The sequence below is a fragment of the Lacerta agilis genome, chromosome 9 (assembly GCF_009819535.1).
Source record: "Lacerta agilis isolate rLacAgi1 chromosome 9, rLacAgi1.pri, whole genome shotgun sequence".
Classification (NCBI taxonomy): Eukaryota; Metazoa; Chordata; class Lepidosauria; order Squamata; family Lacertidae; genus Lacerta; species Lacerta agilis.
Genome location: NC_046320.1, coordinates 14844437 through 14872301, shown reverse-complemented (window position 1 = coordinate 14872301; position 27865 = coordinate 14844437). Strand labels below are relative to the sequence as shown.

At 42.1% G+C, this 27865-nt stretch overlaps 1 protein-coding gene across 2 annotated transcripts in view; it reads left to right on the top strand.

Moving 5' to 3' along the window:
- The window catches only part of PPARGC1A (PPARG coactivator 1 alpha), a 625371-nt gene that overhangs the window by 193097 nt on the left and 404409 nt on the right, over window positions 1–27865 (top strand). For both annotated transcript variants that reach the window (XM_033160824.1, XM_033160823.1), the window contains exon 2: window positions 22693–22752. In XM_033160824.1, coding sequence (XP_033016715.1) covers window positions 22693–22752 — 60 coding nt within the window. The remainder of the gene's footprint in view (window positions 1–22692; window positions 22753–27865) is intronic.

Below are 27865 nucleotides of genomic sequence, written 5' to 3'. Positions count from 1 at the left end.
TCGGTGTGCAGTTTTACTGTAACCTATTGCACAATAAATCCTGTCTTGTCCTTGCTCCAGTGGCTGGACTTCTTTTATTTAACTCCGCAGAAACCAGTGGGCTTATCCCCAAGGGCCAGGTGCCTGGGCAGTTCCACACCTGGGATTTTCCGTCACAGTACCCAAACCTGGGCTCATGGTTTAGCTCTCTCCAGACAAAACATGTGCTGCAACCAACATGCGCCCTGTGGTTCACAGGTAATGGTTTGTCTGGATTCAAATGACATGCTAAGCAAAGCAAAGCCACGGCTTAGTGCATTACAGTCCTAAGAAGAACAAGGCAGCTGCAGTCTCCTCTTTGGGATCCTCAGTTGCACTAAGCCATGGTTTGCCTCAGTGCTACATGTGAATGAGCTCATTAAGAACTTGCTGTGCTCATAAAACAGGAGTTGCCCTCCAGATATTGTTTGCCATCCTGGCAGGGGCTGGTGGGAGCTGAACTCCAATATCTGAAGTTCAGCAAGTCCCCCTACTGTTGACGCGAGGGCTGGAAGCTGGTACACTTATTTTTTTTTGGGGGGGGGTGGGTAGCACCATTTTTTAAAAAAGATTTTCTTGGTTTACAAAGTGTATATAATGTGTCTCGTATTTTTTCCATAAAACATTTTTACAGATCAATTTTAGTCGTTGAGACATTAGGGAGAGGGGGGGGGAAGGAAGTGGGTGGGAGGGTGGGGTGGGGAGATGTTTCTATTTTCCTTAATACATGTAGGAGTTGGTATCAGCGTCGCTTGTGTTGGTTCTCTGTTGTTTGCTTGTGTTTCTTTGGCAGTGAGAGGTCGCGATCAGTATAGGGTTTGATTGTTCATTTGTGGTTGGCTGTGGTGGTCTTTGGTTTCCTGTGTGAGTGGGGTGGGTGGGTGTTTTGGATCAGGTTAGCCATATTGATTTGTATGCTGTTGGTAGATTTTTGTCATGTCTTGTTGGGCTGTGTGTGCGATGAAGGGGGACCATACAGGGGTGAAGGTGTCTTCTTCTGTTTGTCCCCGTGCTAGTTTTAGGTTGCTGGTTAATTTTTCTAGTAGGGCTGTTTCCCATACTACTTGGTACCATTGGTCCATATTGACTCCTGATAGGTCTTTCCAGTGTCTGGTTATGATGTTTCTGGTTGCTAAGAGTAACCCATCTACTCTCCGCTGGTACACTTATTAAAATAAAAAAAGTAATTCTTGGAAGTATTAAAAGTTTTATTATTTCTTTTAATTTATACAGTGCCTCTTTCCTCTGATTAATCTCTCATTCTGTTCTTTCTGGAGCTCTGCATTACTCTGATACCAGCCTCTCAGTTAAAGCCGAGATTGCATCTGTTGTCTCATTCCTCTGCCCTTATCATTTTGAAATTAATTGCCCTCGGACATTTATACAGTCGAGTCCATCCCTGAAGAAGTGCCTTAAGTCATATTTATGTTGCTGTGCCTTGTCTAATTAATTGAAGTATGTGTGCTACTTCTTGTTCCCTTCCCCTTCCCCTTTCATTCTCCTTGTGTTTCTGTTTACTTTATTTTACTCCAGGGGTCAGGAAACTTTTTCAGCAGGGGGCCGGTCCACTGTTCCTCAGACCTTGTGGGGGGCCGGACTATCTATCTATCTATCTATCTATCTATCTATCTATCTATCTATCTATGAAACTCAAAAAATTAGAATATCGTGGAAAGGTTCATTTCTTTCAGTATTTCAACTTAAAAGGTGAAACTAATATATGAGATAGACTCATGACATGCAAAGTGAGATATGTCAAGCCTTTGTTTGTTGTTATTATGATTATGGTGTACAGCTGATGAGAACCCTAAATCAACAATTTCAACTTTGGGGTTTTCATCAGCTGTACGCCATAATCATCACAATTATAACAAACAAAGGCTTGACATATCTCGCTTTGCATGTCATGAGTCTATCTCATATATTAAACTCCAGTAGCTAATGAAAACAATTGCTTACATAAATGGACTTTTCCACGATATTCTAATTTTTTGAGTTTCACTATCTATCTATCTATCTATCTATCTATCTATCTATCTATCTATCTATCTCTAATCTATCTATAAAATGAACGAATTCCTATGCCCCACAAATAACCCAGAGATGCATTTTAAATAAAAGCACACATTCTACTCATGTAAAAACATGCTGATTCCTGGACCATCCGCGGGCCGGATTTAGAAGGCGATTGGGCCAGATCATATGCCTGCCCATGTTTTACTCCTTGTATGTCCGTTTACTGCAGGCGAAACTTTTGTTGTACTCATTCCATTGTATCAAATCTTCTCTGGTTGCTTCTGAGGCCTCATTGGGCATGCATACTACCCTGAGATCTCTCTCTCCCCCCTCCACCCACTGAGCTTCCCTCCCGAGACTATTTCACCTTCCCAGAGACACCTCCGTCGCTTCCCTCTTCCTCCTCCACCCCATGTCCTGCATCCCCTTTCTCCCATTACTGCTTCATCTCCACTTTGAAGGAACTGGGTCCTCTTCAGTCCTTGGGAACTTTCTTTTAGTGAATTGCAGGTCACATGGAAACCCTGATTTTCACTTTCTAGGCAGGTTGTCCAAAAGGTATGAAACATTTTTTTTGTACCTCTTCATTCCAATTGGTGCCTCGTCCTTCACCCATTCCTCCCCTCCCCCAGTTTATGAAAATTGTGTATTCTCCCAATTAATACCAGTCTGGATTTACTGGGTTGTTTTTTTTATTATCATAAAGCGTGGTTGCTCTTGCCGTAATGTTTATACCACTCTGTGGATTTTAAATGAAAAGTGGTGTAAAATTATTTTTGAACCATCAAGACAAACCACAAATGATGCCGTTTTTTTTATAATGAAGCAGAAGTAACGACTCTCTGGCCTTGTTTTCAAAATCTTTCTTTTATTGATTCTTCCTTCTTAAACAAAGCGTATAACTTGGTCACCACAGCAGCAGCATAATCCTGACTTTCGCTGCTTCCTCTGTGGTTTGTGCAGTTCATGCTGAGAACTACAGAGCTGTTCGATGTCTGCTAGGGCAATGATAGGAATGAAAGGTTGAGCAGACATGTTGTAAGGCTGGTTGACTTGAGGAAGTTTCTGCACCCCCAGTAAACTTTGCAACTGCCTTATCTCTTTTTGTGGGAAAAGGTGGAGTTATCCTGTCAGGATCACTGCCACACAACAAGAGGCTGAGGGACAGGCCAAGCACAGATTGCCGTAAGAGTGCTTATATCCCTTGTTCAATAGTTCCTTATCTCTCCGGTAGTCCCTTCACAGCTGGCTAACCATTTCCACAGATCTGTGCATTTGTCCCTGATATCTTTTCTCTTCTGTACATCTCCCGACTTTGAGGATCAAAACTGATAATTGGTGGCATAATCCATCTATTTATTTATCTAACACTGTTCATATACATGGCCTGTTATAGATTAACGAAAGAAGGCAGGACCCTCTTCCAAAGAAGCTTGTGTTCTTAACATTTTGAAAGTAGGAGAAGCAGCAAAAAAGAGCTCCCATTGCTCGGTCCCAGCTCCTGCCAACCTAGCAATTCAAAAGCACATCAAAGTGCAAGTAGATAAATAGGTACCACTCTGGCGGGAAGGTAAACAGCGTTTTCCATGCGCTGCTCTGGTTTCGCCAGAAGCGGCTTAGTCATGCTGGCCACATGGCCCAGAAAATACTGTCTGCGGACAAACGCCGGCTCCCTTGGCCAGTAGAGCGAGATGAGCGCCGCAACCCCAGAGTCGTTCGCGACTGGACTTAACTGTCAGACGTCCTTTACCTTTTATTCTCCATCAGGAAGCTTCTCCTGCCTTTGCATCTCACTGCACACACAGACATCATATACACACCTGCATCAGTCACCTTCAGACAATTACAACAACTCCGCTGAACCAACCTCGCAGGGTTGTTGTAAAGAAAAAAGGTGTGACGGAAGGGACCGTGTGCAAAACCTTCCACAAATATGTGGAATGAAATAAAGATTTTAGTGGTAAGCTGCCTTGAGTCCCTGTCAGAGAGAAAGGCATAATAATAATAATAATAATAATTAATAATAGAAACATAAATCCTATTGAACTCAGTGGGAGGTAGTTCTGAATAAAAAGCTTCAGATCACAGTGTAAGGCTGCGCAGTCTTTACCCAATTTACCTGGGAGTAAGCTCCATTGAATACAATGGGATTTACTTCTGAGTAGACAAGTTTCAGGCTCCATTTACAATAAGGATCAATGCTCCCCATGCTTCTTAAGAAACGTCTGCCTGTTGAAGCATTGGAATTAAATAATTTAAAGTGGATTGGTGACCTTTTCCTTCAAAATTACAGGAAGGGCTTCATATGCTAACATCACCATGTCCTTCATTTGGTGCAGGTATTTTATTTTCGGGATAAACAGGACTCGGTTTATGCAGCTACACACACCCACACCTCACTTTGAATTGTTCTCCAAGAAGTGAAGGGGAGGAAAAAAGAAAATCGGGACATTCCGGGATCAAATCAGAACCTGGGACAGCTTCTGTAATTCCAGAACTATCCTTGGAAAATTGGAACACTAGGAAGGTATGCACTTTCTTTTCAGACATCTGCCAGCATAGGTTAATCTCCCTTACTGGTGAGGGTTCATGTGGACATGCTGGAAACATGCGCGTACAAAAACAGATACCCATGGTATATTCTTTGTCCCCGGCTAGATGTAGTAAATAAAAGTGGAAGTAAAATAGATTAGGAGGACAGATGTTCCTCTTACAACCCATATGCCCTGTACACAATAGTAATAAAGAAATATATTCACTGTTGTTCTCGCTGGTGCTAAATTTCCTCCAGTGGGGCAATGTGCTCTAATAATAAAAACACATTTTCTTAAGCAAGGGAAGCCTGAGATTTACATTGGCAGTAAGTCACCACTTCCAAATGCCATCAGGCGGAATGTCAAAGATAGCTGGGAGTCTCCCTAGGATGGCTGACTCTGCACGTAAACTGTAGCCAGGTGGAACCTATGTGCTATTCATCTTCATTTTCTATTTCTGTTGCAGCATTTGTATTAATGGCAATGTGATCTTTTATTTCAAGGACTTGTTTTATATAAGCAGAGTGCAGAGATACTTTACTGAATTTTAGATATTTCTCCCCTTCGGTGAAATAGCAGGTGCTCTATATACAGTTCTTTGCTATTATTGCATCAATGTTTCTTCAGTCTCCATGCCAGCAGCTGCATGCAGAGGCACGGGGAAGCGAACCCGGTTCACCAGATTATGAGTCCACCGCTCTTAACTACTACACCACACTGGCTCAGAAGCCCTGCATTCCGTGTAGTGGGCCCAAGCTTGTGTAACTCCCTCCCAACTGAGACTAGGAGGGCAGCCTCCTTTCTGAACTTCCAGCTCTTGATGAAAATGTTATTGTTCCTGCAGGCATTCTAATGATGCAGCTTTATTGTTTAATTTTGGGTGGACCGTTTTTATGCACATCATTTAGAAATACTAAGAATTGAGCAGTATATAAACATAATGAATGAATGAATGAATGAATGAATGACATTTTAAATGTTTGAGCTGCTGTTGCTTTCATGCTCTTGTTGCACATTATCTAGGGTAAACAATGTTGCACATTGTCCAAGATCATTTATAAATACTGAACATGAATAATATTTATCTACTTGCACTTTTGACGTGCTTTTGAACCGCTAGGTTGGCAGGAGCTGGGACCGAGCAACGGGAGCTCACCCCATCATGGGGATTCGAACCGCCGACGTTCTGATCGGCAAGCCCTAGGCTCTGTGGTTAACCCACAGCGCCACCCACATCCTATATGGAACTTTACCTCCCTCTATTTGACTCTATATTTGCCTTTATGAAACAGTGTGCCAACACACCATATGAAGTAGCATATAAAGTCTTTTTCCTTTATTAACTACCTTGGGTCACTCCTTTCAAGACACAGGTAGGTAGCCGTGTTGGTCTGCCATAGTCAAAACAATAACAAAACAAAACAAAAAAATTCCCTCCAGTAGCACCTTAGAGACCAACTAAGTTTGTTCTTGGTATGAGCTTTCGTGTGCATGCACACTTCTTCAGATACACTGAAACAGAGCACGTTGATGGACTTGGCTCCATTGCCATGTGCTAGTCTCAGGAATCAAACGCAAGGCAACTCCAATTAAATTGCAGGAAGTCCAGGCAACCAAACAAAGCTAGGGCTGTGGGGAGCAATGAGATGGATGCTACTACAGTGGTACCTCGGGTTAAGAACTTAATTCATTCTGGAGGTCCGTTCTTAACCTGAAACTGTTCTTAACTTGAGGTACCACTTTAGCTAATGGGGCCTCCCGCTGCCGCTGCACAATTTCTGTTCTCATCCTGCAGCGAAGTTCTTAACTTGAGGTACTATTTCTGGGTTAGCGGAGTCTGTAACCTGAAGTGTCTGTAACCCAAGGTACCATTGTATAGTTCTATTACAGGTGAGTAGGACAAGCCACAAGCTCTGGCACCCTACTCTCTGTGCCACTGAGACAACTTGTAGGATAATTGGACTAATCTCTGCTGCAATGTCCATCTTGCAGATTGTCAGACTGAATACTGTAGCCTCAAAGAGTCAGGAGACCTAAGACGCCAATAAGGCTCCATTTGGCCTTATATAAATGCTGACTCTGGACTGGCACTCGAGCACAAGACAAATAGAATAGTCGGGCAGGGAGGCAGGTGGATGGATGGAGTTTGAAGAAGGAAGAGCCAGACAGACAAAAGCAGCCAGGAGAGCGAAATAGCAGCCCCAGCATTTGAGAAACACAATTCCTACACACAGCCTGACTATATTTGCCAAGAGGCTTGTTAAAAAGCCAGAGCAACCAATCACGCTGCAACTTGTGGTGGTAAGAAATCTCATTAGCTATGTAGTGCCAAAAAGGACCAACCTGAGGACTCGATCCTGATCAAACCTAAGCTACCGCGTTCCGTTACGGAAGCTGTAATCTCCAAAGATGAAAGCACAGCTCTTGTTACATGATTATGTACATGTTTATATGTTCATTCCTGACCTGGAGAAGTATCAAAGAGTTTATGATGAAAATAAAATGACCCACCAAAGGCAGGCGGCGATTTGTTAATTTATCTGCTAATTTAATCGGTCACGTGAGAAAATTTGCTGAAGTATTTGCCTCTATCGATCTTAAATGCTAAATTAAAAATTGGCCTTTCAGAAGACAGGGAAAGAATGACACATTGGACGCAATGAAAAATGTGAAGAGATCTATACTGTACCTGCAATAACTCTGAATGGGTTTGGTATTCTGCAAGGTGTATCCCATTCATCCAGCCCATCTGCATTGAATTTATCATCAGCAGAGCAGCTGGAAAATGGAGGTCAAACTTCATTTTGGCCTGCAACTTGTTAAAAACAACCTGCAAAAGGTAGCTGACAGGTTGTTATTTTTATGCATTGGAAAACAGAAAAGATAAGATGCTCTCCTCTCTGCCCCCCACCTGTTGCTGTGCGTCTGACATGAGTACTCTGCTTTGGTTGTATTTAGGTTTTTAGAAGGCTCATTAAAGCTACAAACAAGATAGATTTTCTTCAGATGGGCAGCTTTAGTTCAGCACGGTCTGCTGAGAATCTTCTTTCAGCATCTGAGGTTCCCAATTTATCACTAACTATTCATTTCTTTTGGAAAGGGGGGTGGGTAGCCCCACCTGCAAACATGACATTTTTTGACATGCCCTTTGTTTTGATTTTACTTCAACTAATCTTGAAAGTCATCTGTTAATGGGGATTAATGATTCTTCAGGAATTTTGATAGTTCAACAACTTTGGGGAGATGGGAAGAAATCCTATCACTAAACGAGAGCAAACCCCTATGTGATTGTGTAAATCCCGAAACATGCAGGAGATAGAATTCAAATAGCCAAACAAATGTTCTTCTAACACTCAGTGTATTATGAAATGCAAGATCAAATAGAAACAGAAAAGGATTAGTCTAGGATTAAGAATCCTTTAAACATATGAAGTGCGTAACCTTCAGCATGTCTGCTCCTTTCAGTGTTTGTAATTTTAGTCTCATCACTGCTGCATTGCAGCCTTCTTCACGTTTGGTCTTTTACGATTCAATGCTACTTTTGGTTTGGGTTCGTGAAGATTGCTGCGAGACCTTATCTTGTCTAATTGTTATTACTGCCATCTGCATTACAGTATAATTACTTTTCAAAAAGAGCATCTCTCTCCAGCTAACATTTAAAGACACTTCCTAAGCCACTAAATTGCAAACTTACAGCACAAGTCAAAGCATAAGCTTATAAATTTGAGCTAATATTGTAGCCTATATTTCTTGCATTTAACACCCCCCTAAAAATATTAAAGGAAGATTCATATTTCAGTGTTTCCCTCCCTCCCTTCAGTGGACCAGTCTGGTATAGACATAGGCCCCACGAATGCTCTCCAGGGCAAATCCCCCCTCACTTGTCAGCTGTAACAACTTCATTTAACACTTTGCTTGCAGATATAACAATATCAGAATTCCCATCTTTAGCATCAGTTGCAAACCAACTTCAAACCTGGATAAGAAAGGAGATCCAGCGCCGAGGGCCTTCTGGCGGTTCCCTCATTGTGAGAAGTGAGGTTACAGGGAACCAGACAGAGGGCCTTCTCGGTAGTGGCGCCCACCCTCTGTAACGCCCTCCCATCAGATGTCAAGGAAATAAGCAGCTATCCTATTTTTTTAAGACATCTGAAGGCAGCCCTGTTTAGGGAAGGGTTAAATATTTAATGCTGTATTGTTTTTAACACTGGATTGGGAGCCGCCCAGAGTGGCTGGAGAAACTCAGCCAGATTGGCGGGGTATAAATAAATTATTATTATTATTATTATTATTATTATTATTATTATTATTAATAATAATAATAATAATGGTGTAGTGGTTAAGAGCAGTAGACTTGTAATCTGGGGAACCGGGTTTGTGTCTCCACTCCTCCACATGCAGCTGCTGGGTGACCTTGGGCTAGTCACACTTCTTTGAAGTCTCTCAGCCCCACTCACCTCACAGAGTGTTTGTTGTGAGGGAGGAAGGGGAAGGAGAATGTCAGCCGCTTTGAGACTCATTCGGGTAGTGATAAAGCGGGATATCAAATCTAAACTCCTCCTCCTCCTCCTCCTCCTTATTACAAAAAGGTATTTGACTGGTGCTGATCAGACAATGAAGTAGGTGCCAAGCAGTTTCTCTGGGGAGAGCATTCTATAACACATAAGCACAGATAGAGAAAGCAGTCCTTCCGCTATACCAGTGATGGCCAGACTTGGTCCTCCAGCCGTTTTGGAACTACAGTTCCCATCATTCCTGACCACTGGTTCTGTTAGCTAGGGATGATGGTAGCTGTAGTCCAAAAACAGCTGGAGGGCCAAGTTTGGCCATCACAGTTCTACGCCAAGGGGGTTTGAAAGTAAAATCAAGCATTTTGAACTGGGCCTAGGACCTTGGGAATTTATAATGCAGGTGGCATCGAAAACAGATCATATAAATCTTTCGCCTTTTACTTAACAACCTTCTGGTTTGTTCTTGATTCTCTTCTGTTAATGTATTCTGATCAAATGGCTAAATAGACACACCGGGTTTCTTTGAAGCTATGTTATGTTAAAGAGAGGTGTGAAGAAACAGTATTCAACTCAATGACAAGCTGGCATGAAGAATAAGTAAAAAGAAAGATGATAAATATTGACGCAACCTTGTGAACATAATCAGTTAACTAAGCTTAGAAGACTTTGAAAAAAAATATTTTAGAATATCTAGGTATCTAATGTTCTGTTTTGAAGACATAGAATGCCCTTAGGGTCATGCTCAAGTGCGATAATATCTTTAAGCTTTCCAGTAATTATGTATCACAAATTAGAGCTGTTCTAGTTATTCTCTAGTTACATATGTATGATTTTGAGGGGCAGAGGGATCAAGATGTTCTTGTCAAATCCTATATTACCTTAAAGAGTAAAATAACAGAGAGAAGGATGTTAAAAAGGCACCCAGAAAATGCAGATGACAGGGAGGGAAAATGGAAATCAACATAGGGGAAGTACCATGGATAAAATGATAAGGCAATCTAGTAAAGCATGACAAAACTATGATGGTTTGCATAAGTAATGAGAATAGAATTTGTGGTTTATAAATTGCTGTTAAAATTCCTATTTGCATGTTTATCGGAAATCTCATTTGCTTAAATAAAGCTAGCTTATATAAGCATACATTTTAATCTATGTACATCACTTATTTAGCATAGATGGATGATCATAGTTGTACTGATTCAAGATAGCGCCGTGCTGTAAAGCAAGTTAGAGGATGCTGTGCATTGCACCGGGCCAGTCCTGTCATTAGGCAGAATGAGATAGCAGCTTCAAGCAGCTGGTTTTGAATGTCACGAAAGGGCAGTAAATATTTATTCGTTTATAATTGTATTTTTTTGCTATCTGGGAGGGGTGGAGCTCATGTGGAACTTTTTACTGGCCTATGGTACTATGCAAGTTGACTTGGCGTGTGTGATTTGCTGTTTTGTTTCAGGCAACAAAACATGTTAGGCCACTTTTCCCCCCTCGGCATTTGTCAGGAGTAGATATCAGAATATTCCCAGAAACAAGAAATACTGCAGATGTTCCCTGAATGTCCCGGACACTGTAGAGCATATTCTCTTTTATTGTCCACTACATAGTACGCTGCATGAACGCGTGTTGTTCCCCACTTTTGGATGGTTTGAAACCGCAGCAGGGTGGAAGTGTTGGATTCTGTCTCTCTGACATTGACCAAGGGGTGACTGTGGGGGTAGCCGAGTTTTTGGCAGCAGTGCTTCAAGGAGTACTTTAACAGGAGGAAATTCTAGATTTTACTAACAGTTACAGGTGGGTAGCCGTGTTGGTCTGCCATAGTCGAAACAAAATAAAAAATTCTTTCCAGTAGCACCTTAGAGACCAACTGAATTTGTTCTTGGTATGAGCTTTCGTGTGCATGCACACTTCTTCATATACACTGAAACAGAAGTCACCAGATCCTTAAATATAGATTTTACTAATACACAGATACAACCAGCCTGTGAGTTTAATTGGTTTTTTTGTGTATATATATTTTAAAGTTCCTGTATGTGATTCTTTCTCTCGCAATTTTACATGTAAATGCCTAATAAAGGTTTGATAAGTAACATGTTAGGCCGTTCATTACACTTCTTTTAAAAGACTTATCAAGTACGGAGGACTGGGCCAAAACTAGCAAAACCAAATTCAGCAGAGAGAAGTGTAAAATTGTGCATTGAGATAGAAATAATAAGATGCACAGATACAGGACGGCTGGCACCTAGGTTGACAGTACTACATGTCAAAAGAGACTAGGGCCTTCAGCAGACAACAAGCTAAACAGATCTCAGCACTGTGATGTCGTGGCTAAAAAGGCTGTTTCAATTCTAGGTTGCATTGACCACTTAGTGTCTAGATCACAAGAAGTAATGGTGCCTCTCTATAATTCAAAAAGGCAATACAGTAGCAATCTTCAAATATTTTAAAGGCTGTTACACACCGGTAGATGATGGAGCAATGTGGTGCATTTCAGATGTTGTTGGACTATAGCTGTCGTCAATGTAAGCTAGCCTGTCTCATAGGGATGGTGAGATTTGCATTAAAACAGTACAAAGAGAAGAAGAAGAAGAGGAGGAGGAGGAGGAGGAGTTTGGATTTGATATCCCGCTTTATCACTACCCGAAGGAGTCTCAAAGCAGCTAACATTCTCCTTTCCCTTCCTCCCCCACTACAAACACTCTGTGAGGTGAGCGGGGCTGAGAGACTTCAAAGAAGTGTGACTAGCCCAAGGTCACCCAGCAGCTGCATGTGGAGGAGCGGGGAATCGAACCCGGTTCACCAGGTTACGAGTCCATTGCTCCTAACCACTACACCACACTGGCTCTCGTATTGGCTGCCCTTGCTCTGGAAGGTGGGACCTGAACCAACAGCTTCAAATTGCAAGAAAAGGGATTTAGACTACAGTTACCAGATGGCCCCGTTTCCTGGGGACAGTCCCTGGATTTACAAATCAGTCCCCATAGAAAATCCATTGACGTTGAAAAGTGTCCCCGGATTCATTGAAAAATAACTGGTAACCTTTTTTTGTTGTTCAGTCGTTCAGTCATGTCCGACTCTTCATGACCCCACGGACCAGAGCACGCCAGGCACCCCTATCCTCCACTGCCTCCCGCAGTTTGGCCAAACTCATGCCAGTCCAACCATCTCATCCTCTGCCACCCCCTTCATGGCTGATTTCTTTAAGGATGGATAGGTTTGATCTTTTTGCAGTCCACGGGACTCTCAAGAGTCTCCTCCAGCACCATAATCCAAAAAACTGGTAACCTTAATTTAGACAAAAGATCAGGAAGAACAATGTATTGGTATGTATGGGAAGGGCCCTAGCTCAGTGGCAGAGCATATGCCTTGCATGTAGAAGGTCTCAACATCAATCTAGGTAGGGCTAGGAATGTCTCCCTGTCTGAAACCCTGGAGAGCCACTGCCAAGCAATGTTGGCAATAGTGAGCTTCCTAGCCTAGGTACTTTATCAACCAGAACATCAACCAGAACAGAAGCATGTTGGATTTTAAATGAAATAGATTAGTGGCTTTGCTTTAGTGGTGATTAGCCATAACGAAAGGTGAGCATCAGTAAGCAAATTACAGTAGTACATAGGCATATCGATGGCTGTCTTAGACGTTAGGTCATGTGGCACAGTCAGACATAAAGGTTTGAATGTGACTCAGTCTAAGTGAGAACACCTTTAGCTCAACCTCTCCATGAGTTTGCTTTATATGTTCAGGGAAATTTAATAGGGGAGTAGGGTGCAGTTGCTCTCATACAATTTATCTCCCATTGCAGATCTGTGGTGGCACAGATGGTACCCTTTGCCCAGCTGAAATCTGGATTTGCTCTTCTGTTATGGTTTTGGGGTATAATGTTCCTAAGATAAAAATAATAATAAACTTTAGTGATTTCTGTTACAAACACACTTTTCTTAATATGTGGGAACACATTTGCATGATAGAAACTAGCCAAATGTGCTTGAATTTCTATCTCTGCAGGAAACACCTATTGCATTTTCAAATTAACAATCGCTGCAATTAATCTAAACAATCGCTCCTACACATTGGTACCATTGAAAGTCATATTTCTAATTTACATGTCCAAATTAGTTTCAACTTACTTATATTGAAGGATAATAGATTTCTTTTTCATATAATTAATGTAGTCTGCAAATGTACTGTGGATTAAATTTATCATTGTAAGGATCTTAAGATTCTAATATTTTTGCAGAGGCATAAAAAAGAGTAGCTATAATTATTTCATTATGTATGTATAAAAATAGGATGCGGGGAAGAGTGCATGCTTTCCTTCACTGATTACTCTTAATGTCTCCCAAATTTCCTGATTTACAGTATTCTCCAAGGATGCAGGTTTTTCTAATTGAAGTGCAGCAATTTGCATATTTTTAGACCTTGTGAAACAGTTAATTGATATATCATACTTATACAGTACTTAATATTTTTTTATGCATTTTCAGTAGGGGAGATGACTTCTATAAGGCTATCGCATTTTGCAAATAATCTTAAATTTACAAATTCGAGATCCCCCCACCCCCCGTTTGTCCTGTCCTCTTAGAATGAAGTAAAAATGTGATGAGGAAGCAATTGGTACAGCACAAAATTTAATCCTATCGGCACCTTGACTTGTTCTGTGCTGGCGGCAGTCCTCAATTATGCAGAGGTGGTCACGCTGTTCTAGCGATCAGGGTGTGTGGCACTATTCCTGCACCAAACTCCAGCTCTTTTTCTGCTGCAGACTGAAAGATACTCGGAGTCCAGTGTGACTTTCATGCTCTTTATTCAGCTCATAGTAGTGAGGAATGCAGTTCCCCCAAAACGTTTGCTTTATATACACTATTTACACAATGGGCCCCACGTGATTGGCTAATTCCGGGATACTCCTGTATGCCAATCAGAGTGTGGATTCACTTCCACCTGGAGCTGGATTGGGTGGCTCCTGCAGACCAATCAGACTGCTGCAATCTCAATCCTATTGTTCTGGGACCAATCAGACTGCTGCAATCTCAATCCTATTGTTCTGGGACCAGTCAGACTGCTGCAATCTCAATCCTATTGTTCTAGGACCAATCAGACTGCTGCAGTTTGGATCCTATTCAACTCAGTACATAACACAGACATACCCTTTTACCATGCTGGTACCCCCATCAGTGTGTATGCCTGTTCTTCAAGTATACATACACCTTCCTAGCTGGTCCTAGCAGTCTCCTTTCCTTAGATAATAGTCATATAGGGAGGCAGCAGAACTCCCCACAGAATGCCACAAGCACTGATATGCTGTGGGCCTACTGATATGTTGTGGCCGACATGTTGACGATTATCAACATTTTGAAAATCCTGTTTTCGGATTTTCTTGGTAGTCGATCTGGAACTATGCATGCACCAAATGTCAGCTTCCTTGTTGATATGGAAGTATGTTGGCTCCTTGTTTCTGTGGAGAGACTTGCATGTGTCCTGCAGCCCAAGCGAGTAGTGTGTGTGTGTGTGTGTGCGCAGCACACTTTTGCCTGCCTTGCCGGTTGCCTTCCTGCGTCTGATCAGATGGCAAAACAAAATTAAAAAATCAAAAAATTAGGTTGCCTACCCCTGATCTAGTTCTAGTTTAAAACACTGTGATAAGGGCCTTTTAGAAGCAAATGTCACAGGGAGATATGGCTCCGCCCAGCTTTCCAGGCAGCTTCCGCCATTGCATTATAAGGTATGCCTTACTCCATGACAGCTAAAATGACCGCACATACGTTTCGATTCGCAGGATTATGACTGAAAGTTTAGATGCATTGTTTGAATAAATGACAGAAAAGCTGGGAGCAAACAGGCTAAGAATAACGATGAATGAGAATGCTGAACCGATTCTCCATGGCAGGACTGGCTGAAGACATTGAGCCGTTTGAGGTGAAGCTGACCAAATGAATTTTACTTCAACACTGGCGACAGGACAAGATTATTTCACACCTGAAGGCAGCAGGCTAGCATGGAAGGCACACGGCAAGCAGCTCTGACTCCCAACACCTTGCAATTTTCCACCCCCAGCATCTTCTGCCTGATGTGCCCACTTCATTCTGCCTAATTAAGGGTTGCCAACTTGGCACTTGCAGATGCCATGGTGCCTGTGAAGGCTTTTACTGGTGCCGCAGACTCTGAGCTTTCGTTTTCTTTCTATACTGAGTCAGAGGGGTGACTCAGTGTAGAAAAAGCCTAGTATTTGGAGGTTGATGTAGTACGCTCCATAGATGCTCTGACATATTTCCAGAGGCAAGCTCACCTAGCATGGAGTGTAACATCCTGGTATTTCAGGTGTTGGATACAGTGAAGATCTTGCCTATGGCATTGGTGTGCTGCTGAAGAAAGGAATTCATCATTGATCGGGCTGAGTTGGTCCTGGAAAGTGGTTTTCCAAACGGCTGAGGGCACTGGGGACAGACTACTGCCAGCGCATAACACTGATGCTTAAAGTTTACACTGCCTGGCCATATGTTACCAGCTTGCGTTCAGACTTTTTGTATTAATTCACAAGCCACTAAACAACTTGGGTACAGGATATTGTGGGTCCAGGATACCTTAAGGACTGGCTGGTATATTGGTCTGATCACTGATATCTTTGGGGGAATCTTTGTTAGTAGTTCCACATGGCTCAGTTGCGCAACAAATGCAAGAAGAAGAAGAAGAAGAAGAAGAAGAAGAAGAAGAAGAAGAAGAAGAAGAAGAAGAGTTGTAGTTTGGATTTGAGGTGCAAATCGGAACCTCTTAATTGAGGAGCCTGGGTGTGCGCTGGGAGCAGGACACCCCCTCTTTAGCACGGAGCAGTGCTCTGCGCCACACTGGGGTATGGCACCACGGTCACCCCAAGGAGGTGCTCCAATGGGAGCGCAGGGGGCATGGCCGTCGGGCCAATTTAAACCATGGCCTGATGCTGGGAGCCTTTTTGTCCTCGAGCCGCGGAACACCTGCCCACCCACCCTTTATTTTAGGTGTGTCTTTAGCCTTGCTATGGACTTCGGTTGGTCGCCCGTTTTGGATCGGGGGCCTGGTAGGAACTTTTTCCATTTGGCAGATTGGCACTGGCCTCTTAGTTTTCGCCTGCCTCGTGGCAATTGTCACAACTTTGTAAGGTTTGGTGGTTAGGCACCGGATTAGTGATGTGGGAGGGGAGGTTATCACCTGCCCCTCTACGATCAAGGGTATTCCGTTAAAGGATTCCAGGGGTCTCGTTTTCATCCGAAGCCCACGGAGGGGTGAGGGCCATGCCATGATCCACTGGGATCACCGGGGTAGAGCTCAAGTTGATTGCCATTGACTGAGCTCCCACTTCGGGTGGTTCCCTTACCAGACTCCCTGCAAGGCAGGCAGGAGTCAGTTATAGTTTTGGATTCCAATGCCTAAGCCAATACCGCTCACATTCTGTATTCAATAACGTTGTGGCCAAAATTTGCCCATTAACATTTAAACTTAATTCATGTGTCCTTTTGTCTTTATTACCTGGGGGGTGGACTGTGACCTGGACTCTTGGCTCTCTTTCCTACAATAGGTAACCTGTTTATGACTCTGGAACACGCAAGGGAAAACACCCAGGCGAAGGTTGTGCAGCACATGCGATTACATACCTTCCAACATTTATCTGATGAAAATAGGGACCCAGGTGGCACTGTGGGTTAAACCACAGAGTCTAGGGCTTGCTGATCAGAAGGTCGGCGGTTCGAATCCCTGCCACGGGGTGAGCTCCCGTTGCTCGGTCCCAGCTCCTGCCCACCTAGCAGTTCGAAAGCACATCAAAGTGCAAGTAGATAAATAGGGAGCGCTCCAGCGGGAAGGTAAACGGCGTTTCCGTGCGCTGCTCTGGTTTGCCAGAAGTGGCTTTGTCATGCTGGCCACATGACCCGGAAGCTGTCTGTGGACAAACGCCAGCTCCCTTGGCCTATAGAGTGAGATGAGCACCGCAACCCCAGAGTCGGACACGACTGGACCTGATGGTCAGGGGTCCCTTTACCTTTAAGGAAAAGTAGGACATTCCGGGATCAAATCAGAAACCGGGACGGCTTCTGTATATCCGGGACTATCCCTGGAAAATAGGGGCACTTGGAGAGTCTGTACACATTCTTTTAGTTCTTTGATAATCTGATGACTATTCTGGCATATATTTCATGGATATGCAAGAAACATTTTTGTCCAGAAAGCCATTGTGGTTGTGCACATATTTGTAGATGAACAGGAATGTAGATTTAGCTGTAATCCAGAATTCAGAATCTTAACAGATTGTATAAACCTTTGTGTGTTTGAAGATAAAAAATGCATCTTCTTCAGCTTTGCTTGGAGTGACTAAACTCAGAGTCTTGCCAGCAGGAGTTTTGCTTAGTTAAGGATTTGGGGATCTCAGTATTTGTTTGAAGGAGATAGGAAATGAAAGCTTTCGCCACTCATGTTCTTCAAACCTTGCAGAAGTTTAATTTTTTAACCCTTAGAGTCACAAATTTCTACTGGTTCAGGAGAAATGGCGTTTGGACGTTGCAAGCAGGCCTTTGCAACCCCTGATGATCTCAGACAAAAACTTCCGAGGACTGCAAATCTAATGATTTTGTCTAATCCTTTTCAATATCCAGTTTTATAGTTAACTATATATTTTAATGATTAGTGAATGGCCCATCTCAAAGCAAATTACAAAACAAATAACTATTAGATACCAATGAAATGTAGTGTTAGTGGTTGGTATTTTAAAAAAAGATTGGGGAAAATACATTTCAAGACTCTGATCTACATATTACAGTTTTAAATCACGTTTTCGTGGTTATTCTTCTCCCCGCAATAAACATTTCCTTCACATCAAGTCAGTAAGAACTGATTAGGAAAAAGTATCTTAGTTCTCTACATATGATCAAGCTTCAAATTACAGTATTGTGATTACACTGCTTTACACCAAGATATTCCAAATCCTTCAATATCAGGATTTCAAGTTAACCCCTAACAGACGACTATTCTCTTGAGATGGCTGCTGGCACAGCTGCAGGGTGTGAGATAATTGGAATAGTCTTTTACTCCTTTGCTGAAATGCACACACACACACACACACACACACACACACACACACACACAGATATACATATACACACATATGTCTCTGTAAGGGAGACTGGGGAAATTCCCAGGCTAAGAAAGCCAGATGGACTTCCTAACATGTCTGCTGGAAAGTAAACCTGGTATAAAACTGATGTCTGATAACAGATAAATAGTTCAGGAACAAATCTGAAAGCTGAAGTGTTGATGCAATGAAAAAATAGGTATATAAAGGAAGAATTCTGGGGTGCCGAGATCCAGGCTTGGGGCAAGTACTCTTTGGTGAGAGAATTCCAGTGGATATTTAAAATCACAAAGTAGCAGTAACGTGTGGACATATAGGCTGTTAGATCTTTAAAATGTCATTGTGAGGTCCAAAGCTTCCCTCTTCCCCTAGCATAGTAAAAGACCACAAGTTTGGTAAGTTTAAAATGGTTTACTTACAAACTCTCCAAAGGTCAGGTTCATGCGTTTTTCCATAAAGCATTCCAGAAAAGGTTGCACAGGCAGTAAAACTTGGCTTAGTTACAGTGGTGAAAGCTGCTAAATTCTTGGTACAAGAACTCATGAGAGGCTTGTTAGAGTCATGTCAGAGCTGAAGCATCCAGTTCAGAACCTCTTTACACACTTCGAGGTTCTTAGGTAGACTGAGGTACAACAATAGGCTTGATTACTTTCCTCCCAAGGTGAAGGGAAGGGACACCGCGAAGACAGCTTACTGTATGGTCTTAACCCCTTCATGTATTAATTAGACTTGAGCATGTTGGTTAGATGAAGCTGGTTATCCCACATTAAGTAAGATGGGTCATTCTAAAAGCTCATGCAATATAGGACTCATCTTAAAATTGACTCACTTGGCATTTATAATTGTTTTGTTTTATTTTTAAAAGGCAATCAGGCAACCTAATACAGTGGTACCTCGACTTACGAATTACTCGACATACGAATTTTTCAACTTATGAATGGACATCCGTTGGCGGTTTTAGCTGCGGTTTACTCGATTTACGAATTTTTCGTTTCCAATGCATTCCTATGGGGAAACCGCTTTTTTCGACTTACAAATTTTTCGACCTACGAATGTGCATTCAGAACGGATTAAATTCGTAAGTCGAGGTACCACTGTATCTACATTTACAACTTATAATTGACTGATCCCCCTTTCATTGTAAGAGGCAGAAGCTTCAAAAATGAATGGAAGAATAAGTTTCTCAAAAAAAAAAAAAACACTTCCGAACACCTGCTGACAATAAGGCTTTCTTCACTGAGATGTGGGTACGAGATAACCCACCTGAACATCATTCAGATCCAAAGGTGCTCCAAAGAGAAATTATTCATGTTCAGTATTTATAAATGATCTTGGACAATGTGCAACATTGTTTACTCTGGACAATGTGCAACAAGAGCATGGAAGCAACAGCTCAAACATTTAAAATGTCATTTATTTATTTATTTATTCAATATGTTTATATACTGCTCAGTCGTCAGTATTTCTAAATGATGTACATAAAAACAGCCCACCCAAAATTAAACAATAAAGCTGCATCATTACAATGCCTGCAGGGACAATAACATTTTCATCAAGAGCTGGAAGTTCAGAATGGAGGCTGCCTTCCTAATCTCAATTGGGAGAGAGTTACACAGGCTTCGGCCCACTACACGGAATGCAGGGCTTCTGAGCCAGTGTGGTGTAGTGGTTAAGAGCGGTGGATTTATAATCTGGTGAACCGGGTTCGCTTCCCCGCGCCTCCGCATGCAGCTGCTCGGTGACCTTGGGCTAGTCACACTTCTCTGAAGTCTCTCAGCCCCACTCACCTCAGAGTGTTTGTTGTGGGGGAGGAAGGGAAAGGAGACAGTTAGCCACTTTGAGACTCCTTTGGGTAGTGATAAAGCGGGATATCAAATCCAAACTCCTCCTCCTCCTCCTCCTCTTCTTCTTCTTCTTCTTCGAGCATATTTTGTATCTTGCTGTAGTGCTGCCAAGAGCGGGGACGATCTCAAAGTAAAAATGTCCAGTTTGTGCTTCTCTCCTGTATTGTGGGGCAGGCTAGAGATCGTGCTGGATGAGTAGCTTTTATAGGTTATGTTTCAACTTATTAATTGAGGACATCTCAAACTTTATTGAAAAATGAACTCAATAAACATATCGATCTCACAGAGGATTGCATTTATAGATAAATGTGCATTGTAACTGACAAAAACTAATCAACTGAGTCAATTTAGTGTTTTGCCAGCCTGTTTGCCTGCATACTAAGGGGAATAATATTTATAGTGTACCGCTTGGAGGTGTAACGCTAAAGGGGGCAGACCAGATTAAGTGCAATCAGGGTGAAGGGAGGGAACTTCCAGCACCCCCACCCCAGCCACAGGCAACTATTTCTATGCACAGTAACAGCTGCGTGAATGAATACCTCTGCATTTTATTCCATGTGAAAGTAAATCTCATTGATTTCAGTGGGTCTCATGGCCACATAAAGCACTTTCAGACTGAGGGTGATGGATTGAGGATGCTGGAATTTCACGGGCTTGCTTCTTTTGAAGATACATGGCTAATGGTTCATACTGCACACTCTCTGTAGCTCTGCTATGCTGAGTCTAGCTCATGTCCTAGATCTTTGCAAAAGTGGAGCTGTTTCTTATTAAACTGACACATTTCCATGTATCCTTTTGTTCTTTGTTACCAGCATATATTGCTTCTTGTGAGGGGCGATCTTCTACATATTTTATATGTGTTAATTTTTTCCCTTTTAAAATAACCTGCTATGCCTTTTTGATGCAGTTACATTATTACAAAAAGTTAAGAGCAGTGTACATTTCTAGCTCAAGTGTAGCTAACACCACAATCCTTTTTGTGTCTACTCAGAAGTAAACCCCATTGTGTTGAGTGAGATAGGTAAGTGTGTACAGTTGTACCTTGGATCCGGAAGTGGATATTCCGGTTTACAAACGTTCTTTGGAACCCAAACGTCCAATGGGGCTTCCAGTTGGCTGCAGGAGCTTCCTACAGCCAATCAGAAGTCGTGCTTTGGTTTCCGAACGTTTTGGAAGTCAAACGGACTTCCGGAACAGATTCCGTTCGACTTCCAAGGTAGGACTGTATAAGACTTCAGTCTAGAATTGCAATCTTCAACAAGCTTATTAGAAAGTAAGTCCCACTGAATTTCTGGGTGAATGTTAAATTGGATTGTGAGCTGAACCACAGTGCTCCCATTATGGAGACAGGAAGGTCTGTTCCAACTCAGGCTTATCTGAGATCATGGAAGTAGCAGTAAACCATGGTTTAGCATTACATGTGAACAAAATCTTTAGAAGAGAAACATCCAAGCTGCCTCACCTTTGCTTGATCTTCATGAGGATTCCCCAGATATCTTTGAGTGGTGGGGACCAGGAGAGCTGTTGTCTTGGACTGAAACATTTGAACCAGCATAAATATATAACAGAATTCAAGAAAATTGTGCACATGCTGGTTATCTCAATTAATACATTTTTCAAGATAGCAAACGAGTCAGATCTTCGTGAGAAAGTGGACATAGGGTAGGTGTAAATTGAGATCACAAAATGGATAGGGAGTAAGGGTTTAAAACTTTGCTAAGAGTACATTTCCCATGATCTTCAAAGCTCTTAGAACTGCTAAGTAGTAAATACAAAATCCTAATTATGCATCTCCTGTGTCATGTCTAGTTTGGTCTTAAGACAAAGATCCATAGGTACCTCAGTGAACAACAGGTATCTCTGCCTCATTGATTTATTAAAAAAAAATTATATTACCATACAAAAAATCAGAGGGGCAGTTTATGACAGTTGTACAATGCAATACAATAAAACCATATTTAAAAGTTAAGATCAGAAATCAGTTCAGCATTGTGGAAAGGTATTCCTAATTGCCTGCATAAGGGACCGCCTCTCCTGGTATGTCCCGGATAGGACCTTAAGGTCCTCAAATAATAACTTTTTGGAGGTCCCGAGCCACAAGGATGCTAGGTTGGCTTCAACTAGGGCCAGGGCCTTCTCAGTACTGGCCCCGACTTGGTGGAATGGTCTGTCACAAGAGACCAGGGCCCTGCGGGATTTGGTATCTTTCCGCAGGGCCTGCAAGACGGAGCTGTTCCACCTGGCCTTTGGGTTGGTTTCAGTTTAACCCTGATGTTTCATTCTTTTGGTGTGATTGGTGGGCTACTTAAAAATGAGGCTGCAGTCTAGATGAAATTTTAAATTGTATTTTAATCTGTATTTTAATGAATTGTTTTATGTTTTTGTTGTGATTTTATTGGTGTTAGCTGCCCTGAGCCCAGTTTGGCAGGGAAGGGCGGGGTATAAATAAAAATTATTATTATGATTATTATTATGATTATGATTATGATTATTATATGCCTGGCAGAATGGAGAAGTTTTCAGCAGGTGTTTAAAAGTTGAAACAGAAGACACCTGCTAAATCTCTGTTGGAGGAGTATTCCAGGTTCCAACATTTCAGACTCAAGTTCAAATCTGTTAATGCTAGCTGTCATTCAGTCGATAGACCTTTGTCCTGATTTTTTGCTTTTGTTTCTTTGCAGGCTCTTTCCAGTGCTGATCTCCCGATGAAGGAATGCAACATTCTTTTCAACAGTGCACAGGTAAAAATACCATTTAAAAATTGTTGAATATTTTGTGAACACATTACAGCTAGAGCACTAGGTTTGTGGAAAAACTCAGTTAAAGAATTAGAGCTGCACCTGTTGTGTGTGTTTGGTAATAAGATGCATAAGCGGACTTCTGTTGGCAGATTGTAGGAAGTACCCCCACAGACTTTGCCCCTAAGCACACTTCCGAGACTTACAGCACTGGTTTGACCAAGGAGCCTCTAGGGACCCAGAGATGTTTGCTATGGAAGCAAGTACTCTGCTCACTACTGGTGTGGATATAACTATGCCTGTTTGTTCCAAGGTCTAGTTTGGTGGCACTGACTTGGAGTGTTAAGGGTGTTCTCTGTCGGAGATCCTTCAGAGCAGTGGGTAGGAGAAATCGTATGACAAACTTTGAGGTTTTTTTATGAGTTGAACTTCTGCTTCTCTGTTTGTTCCACCTGCAGCTCTGTCCCTCCTCCTCTACAACCTCCACTCTTGCTTCTGGAGCCTACTCTTGTAAGGGTGTGTGGAACCTCATGTAGAAATTCAATCTGTTGGTCACTTTCCCAGTGTGACCGCTTCTAAAAGGAAACATTTGCAAAATACTTAAAAGACATAAAATGTTTTTCCCCCTCATTGGGACTCCCTAAACAGGTTTTTTTTTTTTTAAAAAAATATGCCCTTTGTAAATAACTCCAGGGCAGTTTTAAGTAGAGATGTCAGACTTTTAGGGTAATTCCAAGGGCCACCACACCCAATATATTTGGGGTAGACATTTAAGATATGTTAAATGTACATAAAGAGTGGAAAGTGTGAATGTTGACAAAGATGTGTACAGGTGGTATACTCATCACAGAGTTCTGATTAATTACAGTGCCTATTGAGTATATTTTCAGTGACAAATCCATATTTGTCTCTGTGTAATGTGTGAAATGGCCCTAACTATGTTTGATCAAAGGCACTGAAATGAAAATTCTATATTCTTTGTGTAGAGCGCAATGTAAAACGTCCATGGTATTGTTGATCCTTCTGGTGTCTTGTGTTTATTGCATATAATATTGGGTACCAATCCAGATTTCCAACTAAGTGTACACTCAAACACTCCGTAGATCATTGAACATTTAGCACCGCACTGGACAGATGATGGGAAGCATTTGTGCTGTGTCTGTGTTTGTTTGTTTGAATGCGTTGACTTCAGCTTCCTAAGGTGCCTTACAGGTTCTATCAGAAGTATTGCAATATTTAGTGCATGGCTCAGCCTCTATTCCTTATAGCACTAAGTTGCTGACTTTTTAATGCATTTGAAGAAGACTTTCTCTGTGGAGTTTTTCCTGTTAAAAACACACGCACAAAAACCTCCCCCTTATGGTGTGCTGCTGAGCAAAATTCACAGCCCTGCAGCCTGTGTGGCACTGCTGCTGAGTGGGACAGGAGGTCCCAATGGAAAAGCTATGGTTGCATGTAGTAAATGCAGTATGAATGCAAAATCCCTTCTTACCCGGGGCACAGATAGCAGAGATGGAGAGAGAATTTGCCTTCTGGTCCTTTCTGTGAACTGCTATTAGCTGTGATTTTAGGTTCAAAGGGGGGGGGGGAATACTCCAGAACGGACGGATACACCCCCTCCCGCTGCCGTTGCCGCCCAGACATACATATATACCCTCTCTTACTGCTGAGTATGTTTTGCTACAAAAATTGGCTGGTTGGATAACTCAGCTGTTGTCTGTCTGACTGGACTTAAAAAACAAAACAAAAGCTATGTTTCATATCAGCTACAGCACCTGCTCGAATCTATTTATCTTTTCTTTTAATTAAGAGATAATGTCAATGGGAGGAAAATAAAACCTGACAAGATGAAAATCTTTCACCATACCATTAAAAACAGAACAACAACAAAAGTGAACCAGCTTTTTTTTGTTTTGAAAGTGAGAGAAGAGAAAATCTTCATTAGGTTGCAACATCCTCCTACATATAGCGTGCTGTGCTGTACTAATGAATTAGAAATACGAACAGTGAAAGGAACAATAGGAGATCTGATCAGACAGACCAAAACCAAAGCTATCCACTGAGACCAGTGTAACAGAATTTAATGCTTCTCTGCTATTTTTAAACAACCTGATTCAGTTTGGCTCAGAGATACTTTTGCTGATTGACTGACGGAAAGAGCTAAGTGAATCCTGATCACTAATGCTGTTGTGTGTGCGTTTGAATCTCTGAAGTGCTGTACATCTCGCCAATCCTTTCACATATGGAAAGGATTTTGACGTATATGAGGTTGTTATGTGCTAAAAATCATGTCACTGTCTGAAAATCATGAAATACTGTTTTTAAGGGACATTGATGGTGGATTGGTTGGTAGGTCTGTTGCATGAGTTCTAGGGTCACATTTTGACCGTGGCTTTGCTCCCCTTTCTCCTGCAAATATGTGGTTTGGAAACTTAAAGCAAGGCATCATTGTTTGTGGGAAAGACTTGTGGATGTAAGACAGGCATGGGCAAACTCGGCCCTCCAGATGTTTTGGGACTACAACTCCCATCATCCCTAGCTAACAGGACCAGTGGTCAGGGATGATGGGAGTTGTAGTCCCAAACATCTGGAGGGCGAGTTTGCCTATGCCTGATGTAAAATGTTCAGATAATTGGAATGAAACTATTGTTAGCATTTGAGTCCCATAGAGAGAGGCTATTTCTTGGAAGTGACGTTAACTCTTCCAATACGCACTTCCCATAAGAAAACGCAGCACATTTAATTGGGGTGTGCATGTCAGTACTCACGGTTCAGCCCATGTCTTAAGCGCTTGCATGGGCTATGCGACTAGAGCACCTCTTCTGACCTTCCGATCACAGGAACATTCCTGGAGGACAGGTCCTGGTCATAGCTGTCAACCTTCCCTGCTGTTCCCGACTGCTATAATAAGGGAATTTCCTGCAAAAAGGGGGAAAGCTTGACAGCTATGACTCCTGGTGCAGTGGACTCACATCTGCTCATTGTGAGCACCAGATTCAGCCGAGTAAAAATGCGGAAACAAGCTGTGGAGGTTTTGAAGCATACCTAATTTATTTCTATCAGTTACTACTAATAACTACAGACATACATGAGACGAACAGCTCTCGTGCACCCATCTTATCTCTACATAGATAACAGCGAAAACTTTTCTGTGTCGGGGATGGAAGAACAGAAGAGCAGTTTCCGCCCCCTTCTTTCTCATAATGTAAGATCAGCAGATTCTTGCAATGGGAGGGGTGAAAATGCCTACAGTACACACAGGGATGTCTATTTATTTATTTCAATGAAGGAAGAACAGAGCACGGAGTAGTAGTAATAATAATTATAATAATAATAATTTATTTGTACCCCGCAAGGTAAAGAGGCAAAAAGCTATTAAAACAACCACAACAAGAGTTGCCAAGAAGCCAAAACAGGAGACTTTTCCTGTGGACGAAAAGCCCAGTGCCAAGTTGACCAGAGGCTGGGCAGATCTAGAGGGTTGAGGGCAGGACTCCTTCTCCTCACTTGCTCACCCCTGCAGATCTCTCTCCACAAAAGGTGGTGAGTGGAGCATGGATGGAGACAGAACCATGAGAAAGAGAAAGAGAGGATAAAAAGGCTGTAAGGTCTCTGCAGCTTCTGCCTGCAGAGGAGGGAGTCCCTCCTCACTTACTGCTGGAGCCAACCACCCCACTGCTGATTCCTGAGATGGACGCAAGCTGCCGGTCCATTCCAGCCTTTGTATTATGCTCGAGTCCCTCCCTGTCTGCTTCCCTTTGTCTCTGGGTTTGTTTTTTTCAGAAAACATTGGCATGTGTTGGCATACTCCCTGCAGATGCCTATGGTCCTTCCATGTTCTCTTCTAAGTTTGTGTCTCCCATTACCGAGTGGAGGAGCTGTGGTGTGACCCCAAAAAGGTGGCACCATTTATTGGACTACCTTCTCTAAGTGCTGGACTAATAGCAAAAGCAGGTATTTTTCCCCTATGCCACCCTAAATTTAGGCATGCATTTCATAAACTTAGGCTGGCATGTGTAGGTATAAGCCAGTATTGCACCAAAATCTGTCCAGTGTCTTGGAAAAGAGGCTTCCATTCTTCCGTCTCATTCTCATTTTATAATGTATTGGTGAATACAGGGATTTGAGCTTATAGTAGTAGTAGCAGTAGCAGTTATAAAGCTGGAGGTATGTTGGTAATCCCATGGCAAATGCTAATAATTATGACATCCAGATCACTGGTGTATCTCCTAAGAACTTTGTTGCACTGTTGCTTTGCATAATATTGCTGATTTTTTATTATTGGATAGGCCTAACCAAAGTAATATAGTCTCATATTAGCATGGCTAATCACTCTTCTGTGTGCAAATAACTAGCACCACATTTTTGTCGATTTATATACAGGTTAGCATCCCTCACCCTGCCCAATGGATGCTTAGACTGATTCCTTTTAATGTCAGTCCTGTTTTGTGAACACATGCTATTATAATATAGAGATGCTGATATTTGAAATGCAGTCAGTCAATCCCACTCACAGCATAATTGTTTGTGCTTTCTTCTTCCACAAGGCTGGATTAGTCATTCAGTACTAATGTTGAATTTTTGTTGTCTGATTCCTGCCAGCAACTGAAACCTGACAACTAATTCTGGATAAGCACGATCAAAATTGATAAACCCTGCTCTACGTGGAAGCCAAAAATTGGAAGTGGCTGTTATTTCAAATACAATCTCTTATCTCATATGGCACAGTGGCATTTAGTGAAAACATACAAACAAATCTAGTCTTGGATTGCCCTGGAGAAAGAGGTTTGGATGCAATTCAAATAAGTAGTTCTTTATTCTGCATAACTTTGGGATGTACTAAGACATTTCAGCTGCACCTGATATCATTAAATTTGGCAGCCACCGCCTAAGCTTCCTGCTTTTCATTTGTACAAATGCCATATTAAAGAGTGGAAATAGGAGAAAATTCATGTTTTTCCTCCTTTTGCATATGCTCATAGTGACACTGTAAATTATAAGAGCTGAAAGGAGTGGAAAAGCTAATCTGTATCCCACATTTTGATGATGGATGGCATGAAGTAGAGGAAAGGACCACTGGATTTAAAATAAACAGAACCCATTGGAAGTTTATTTG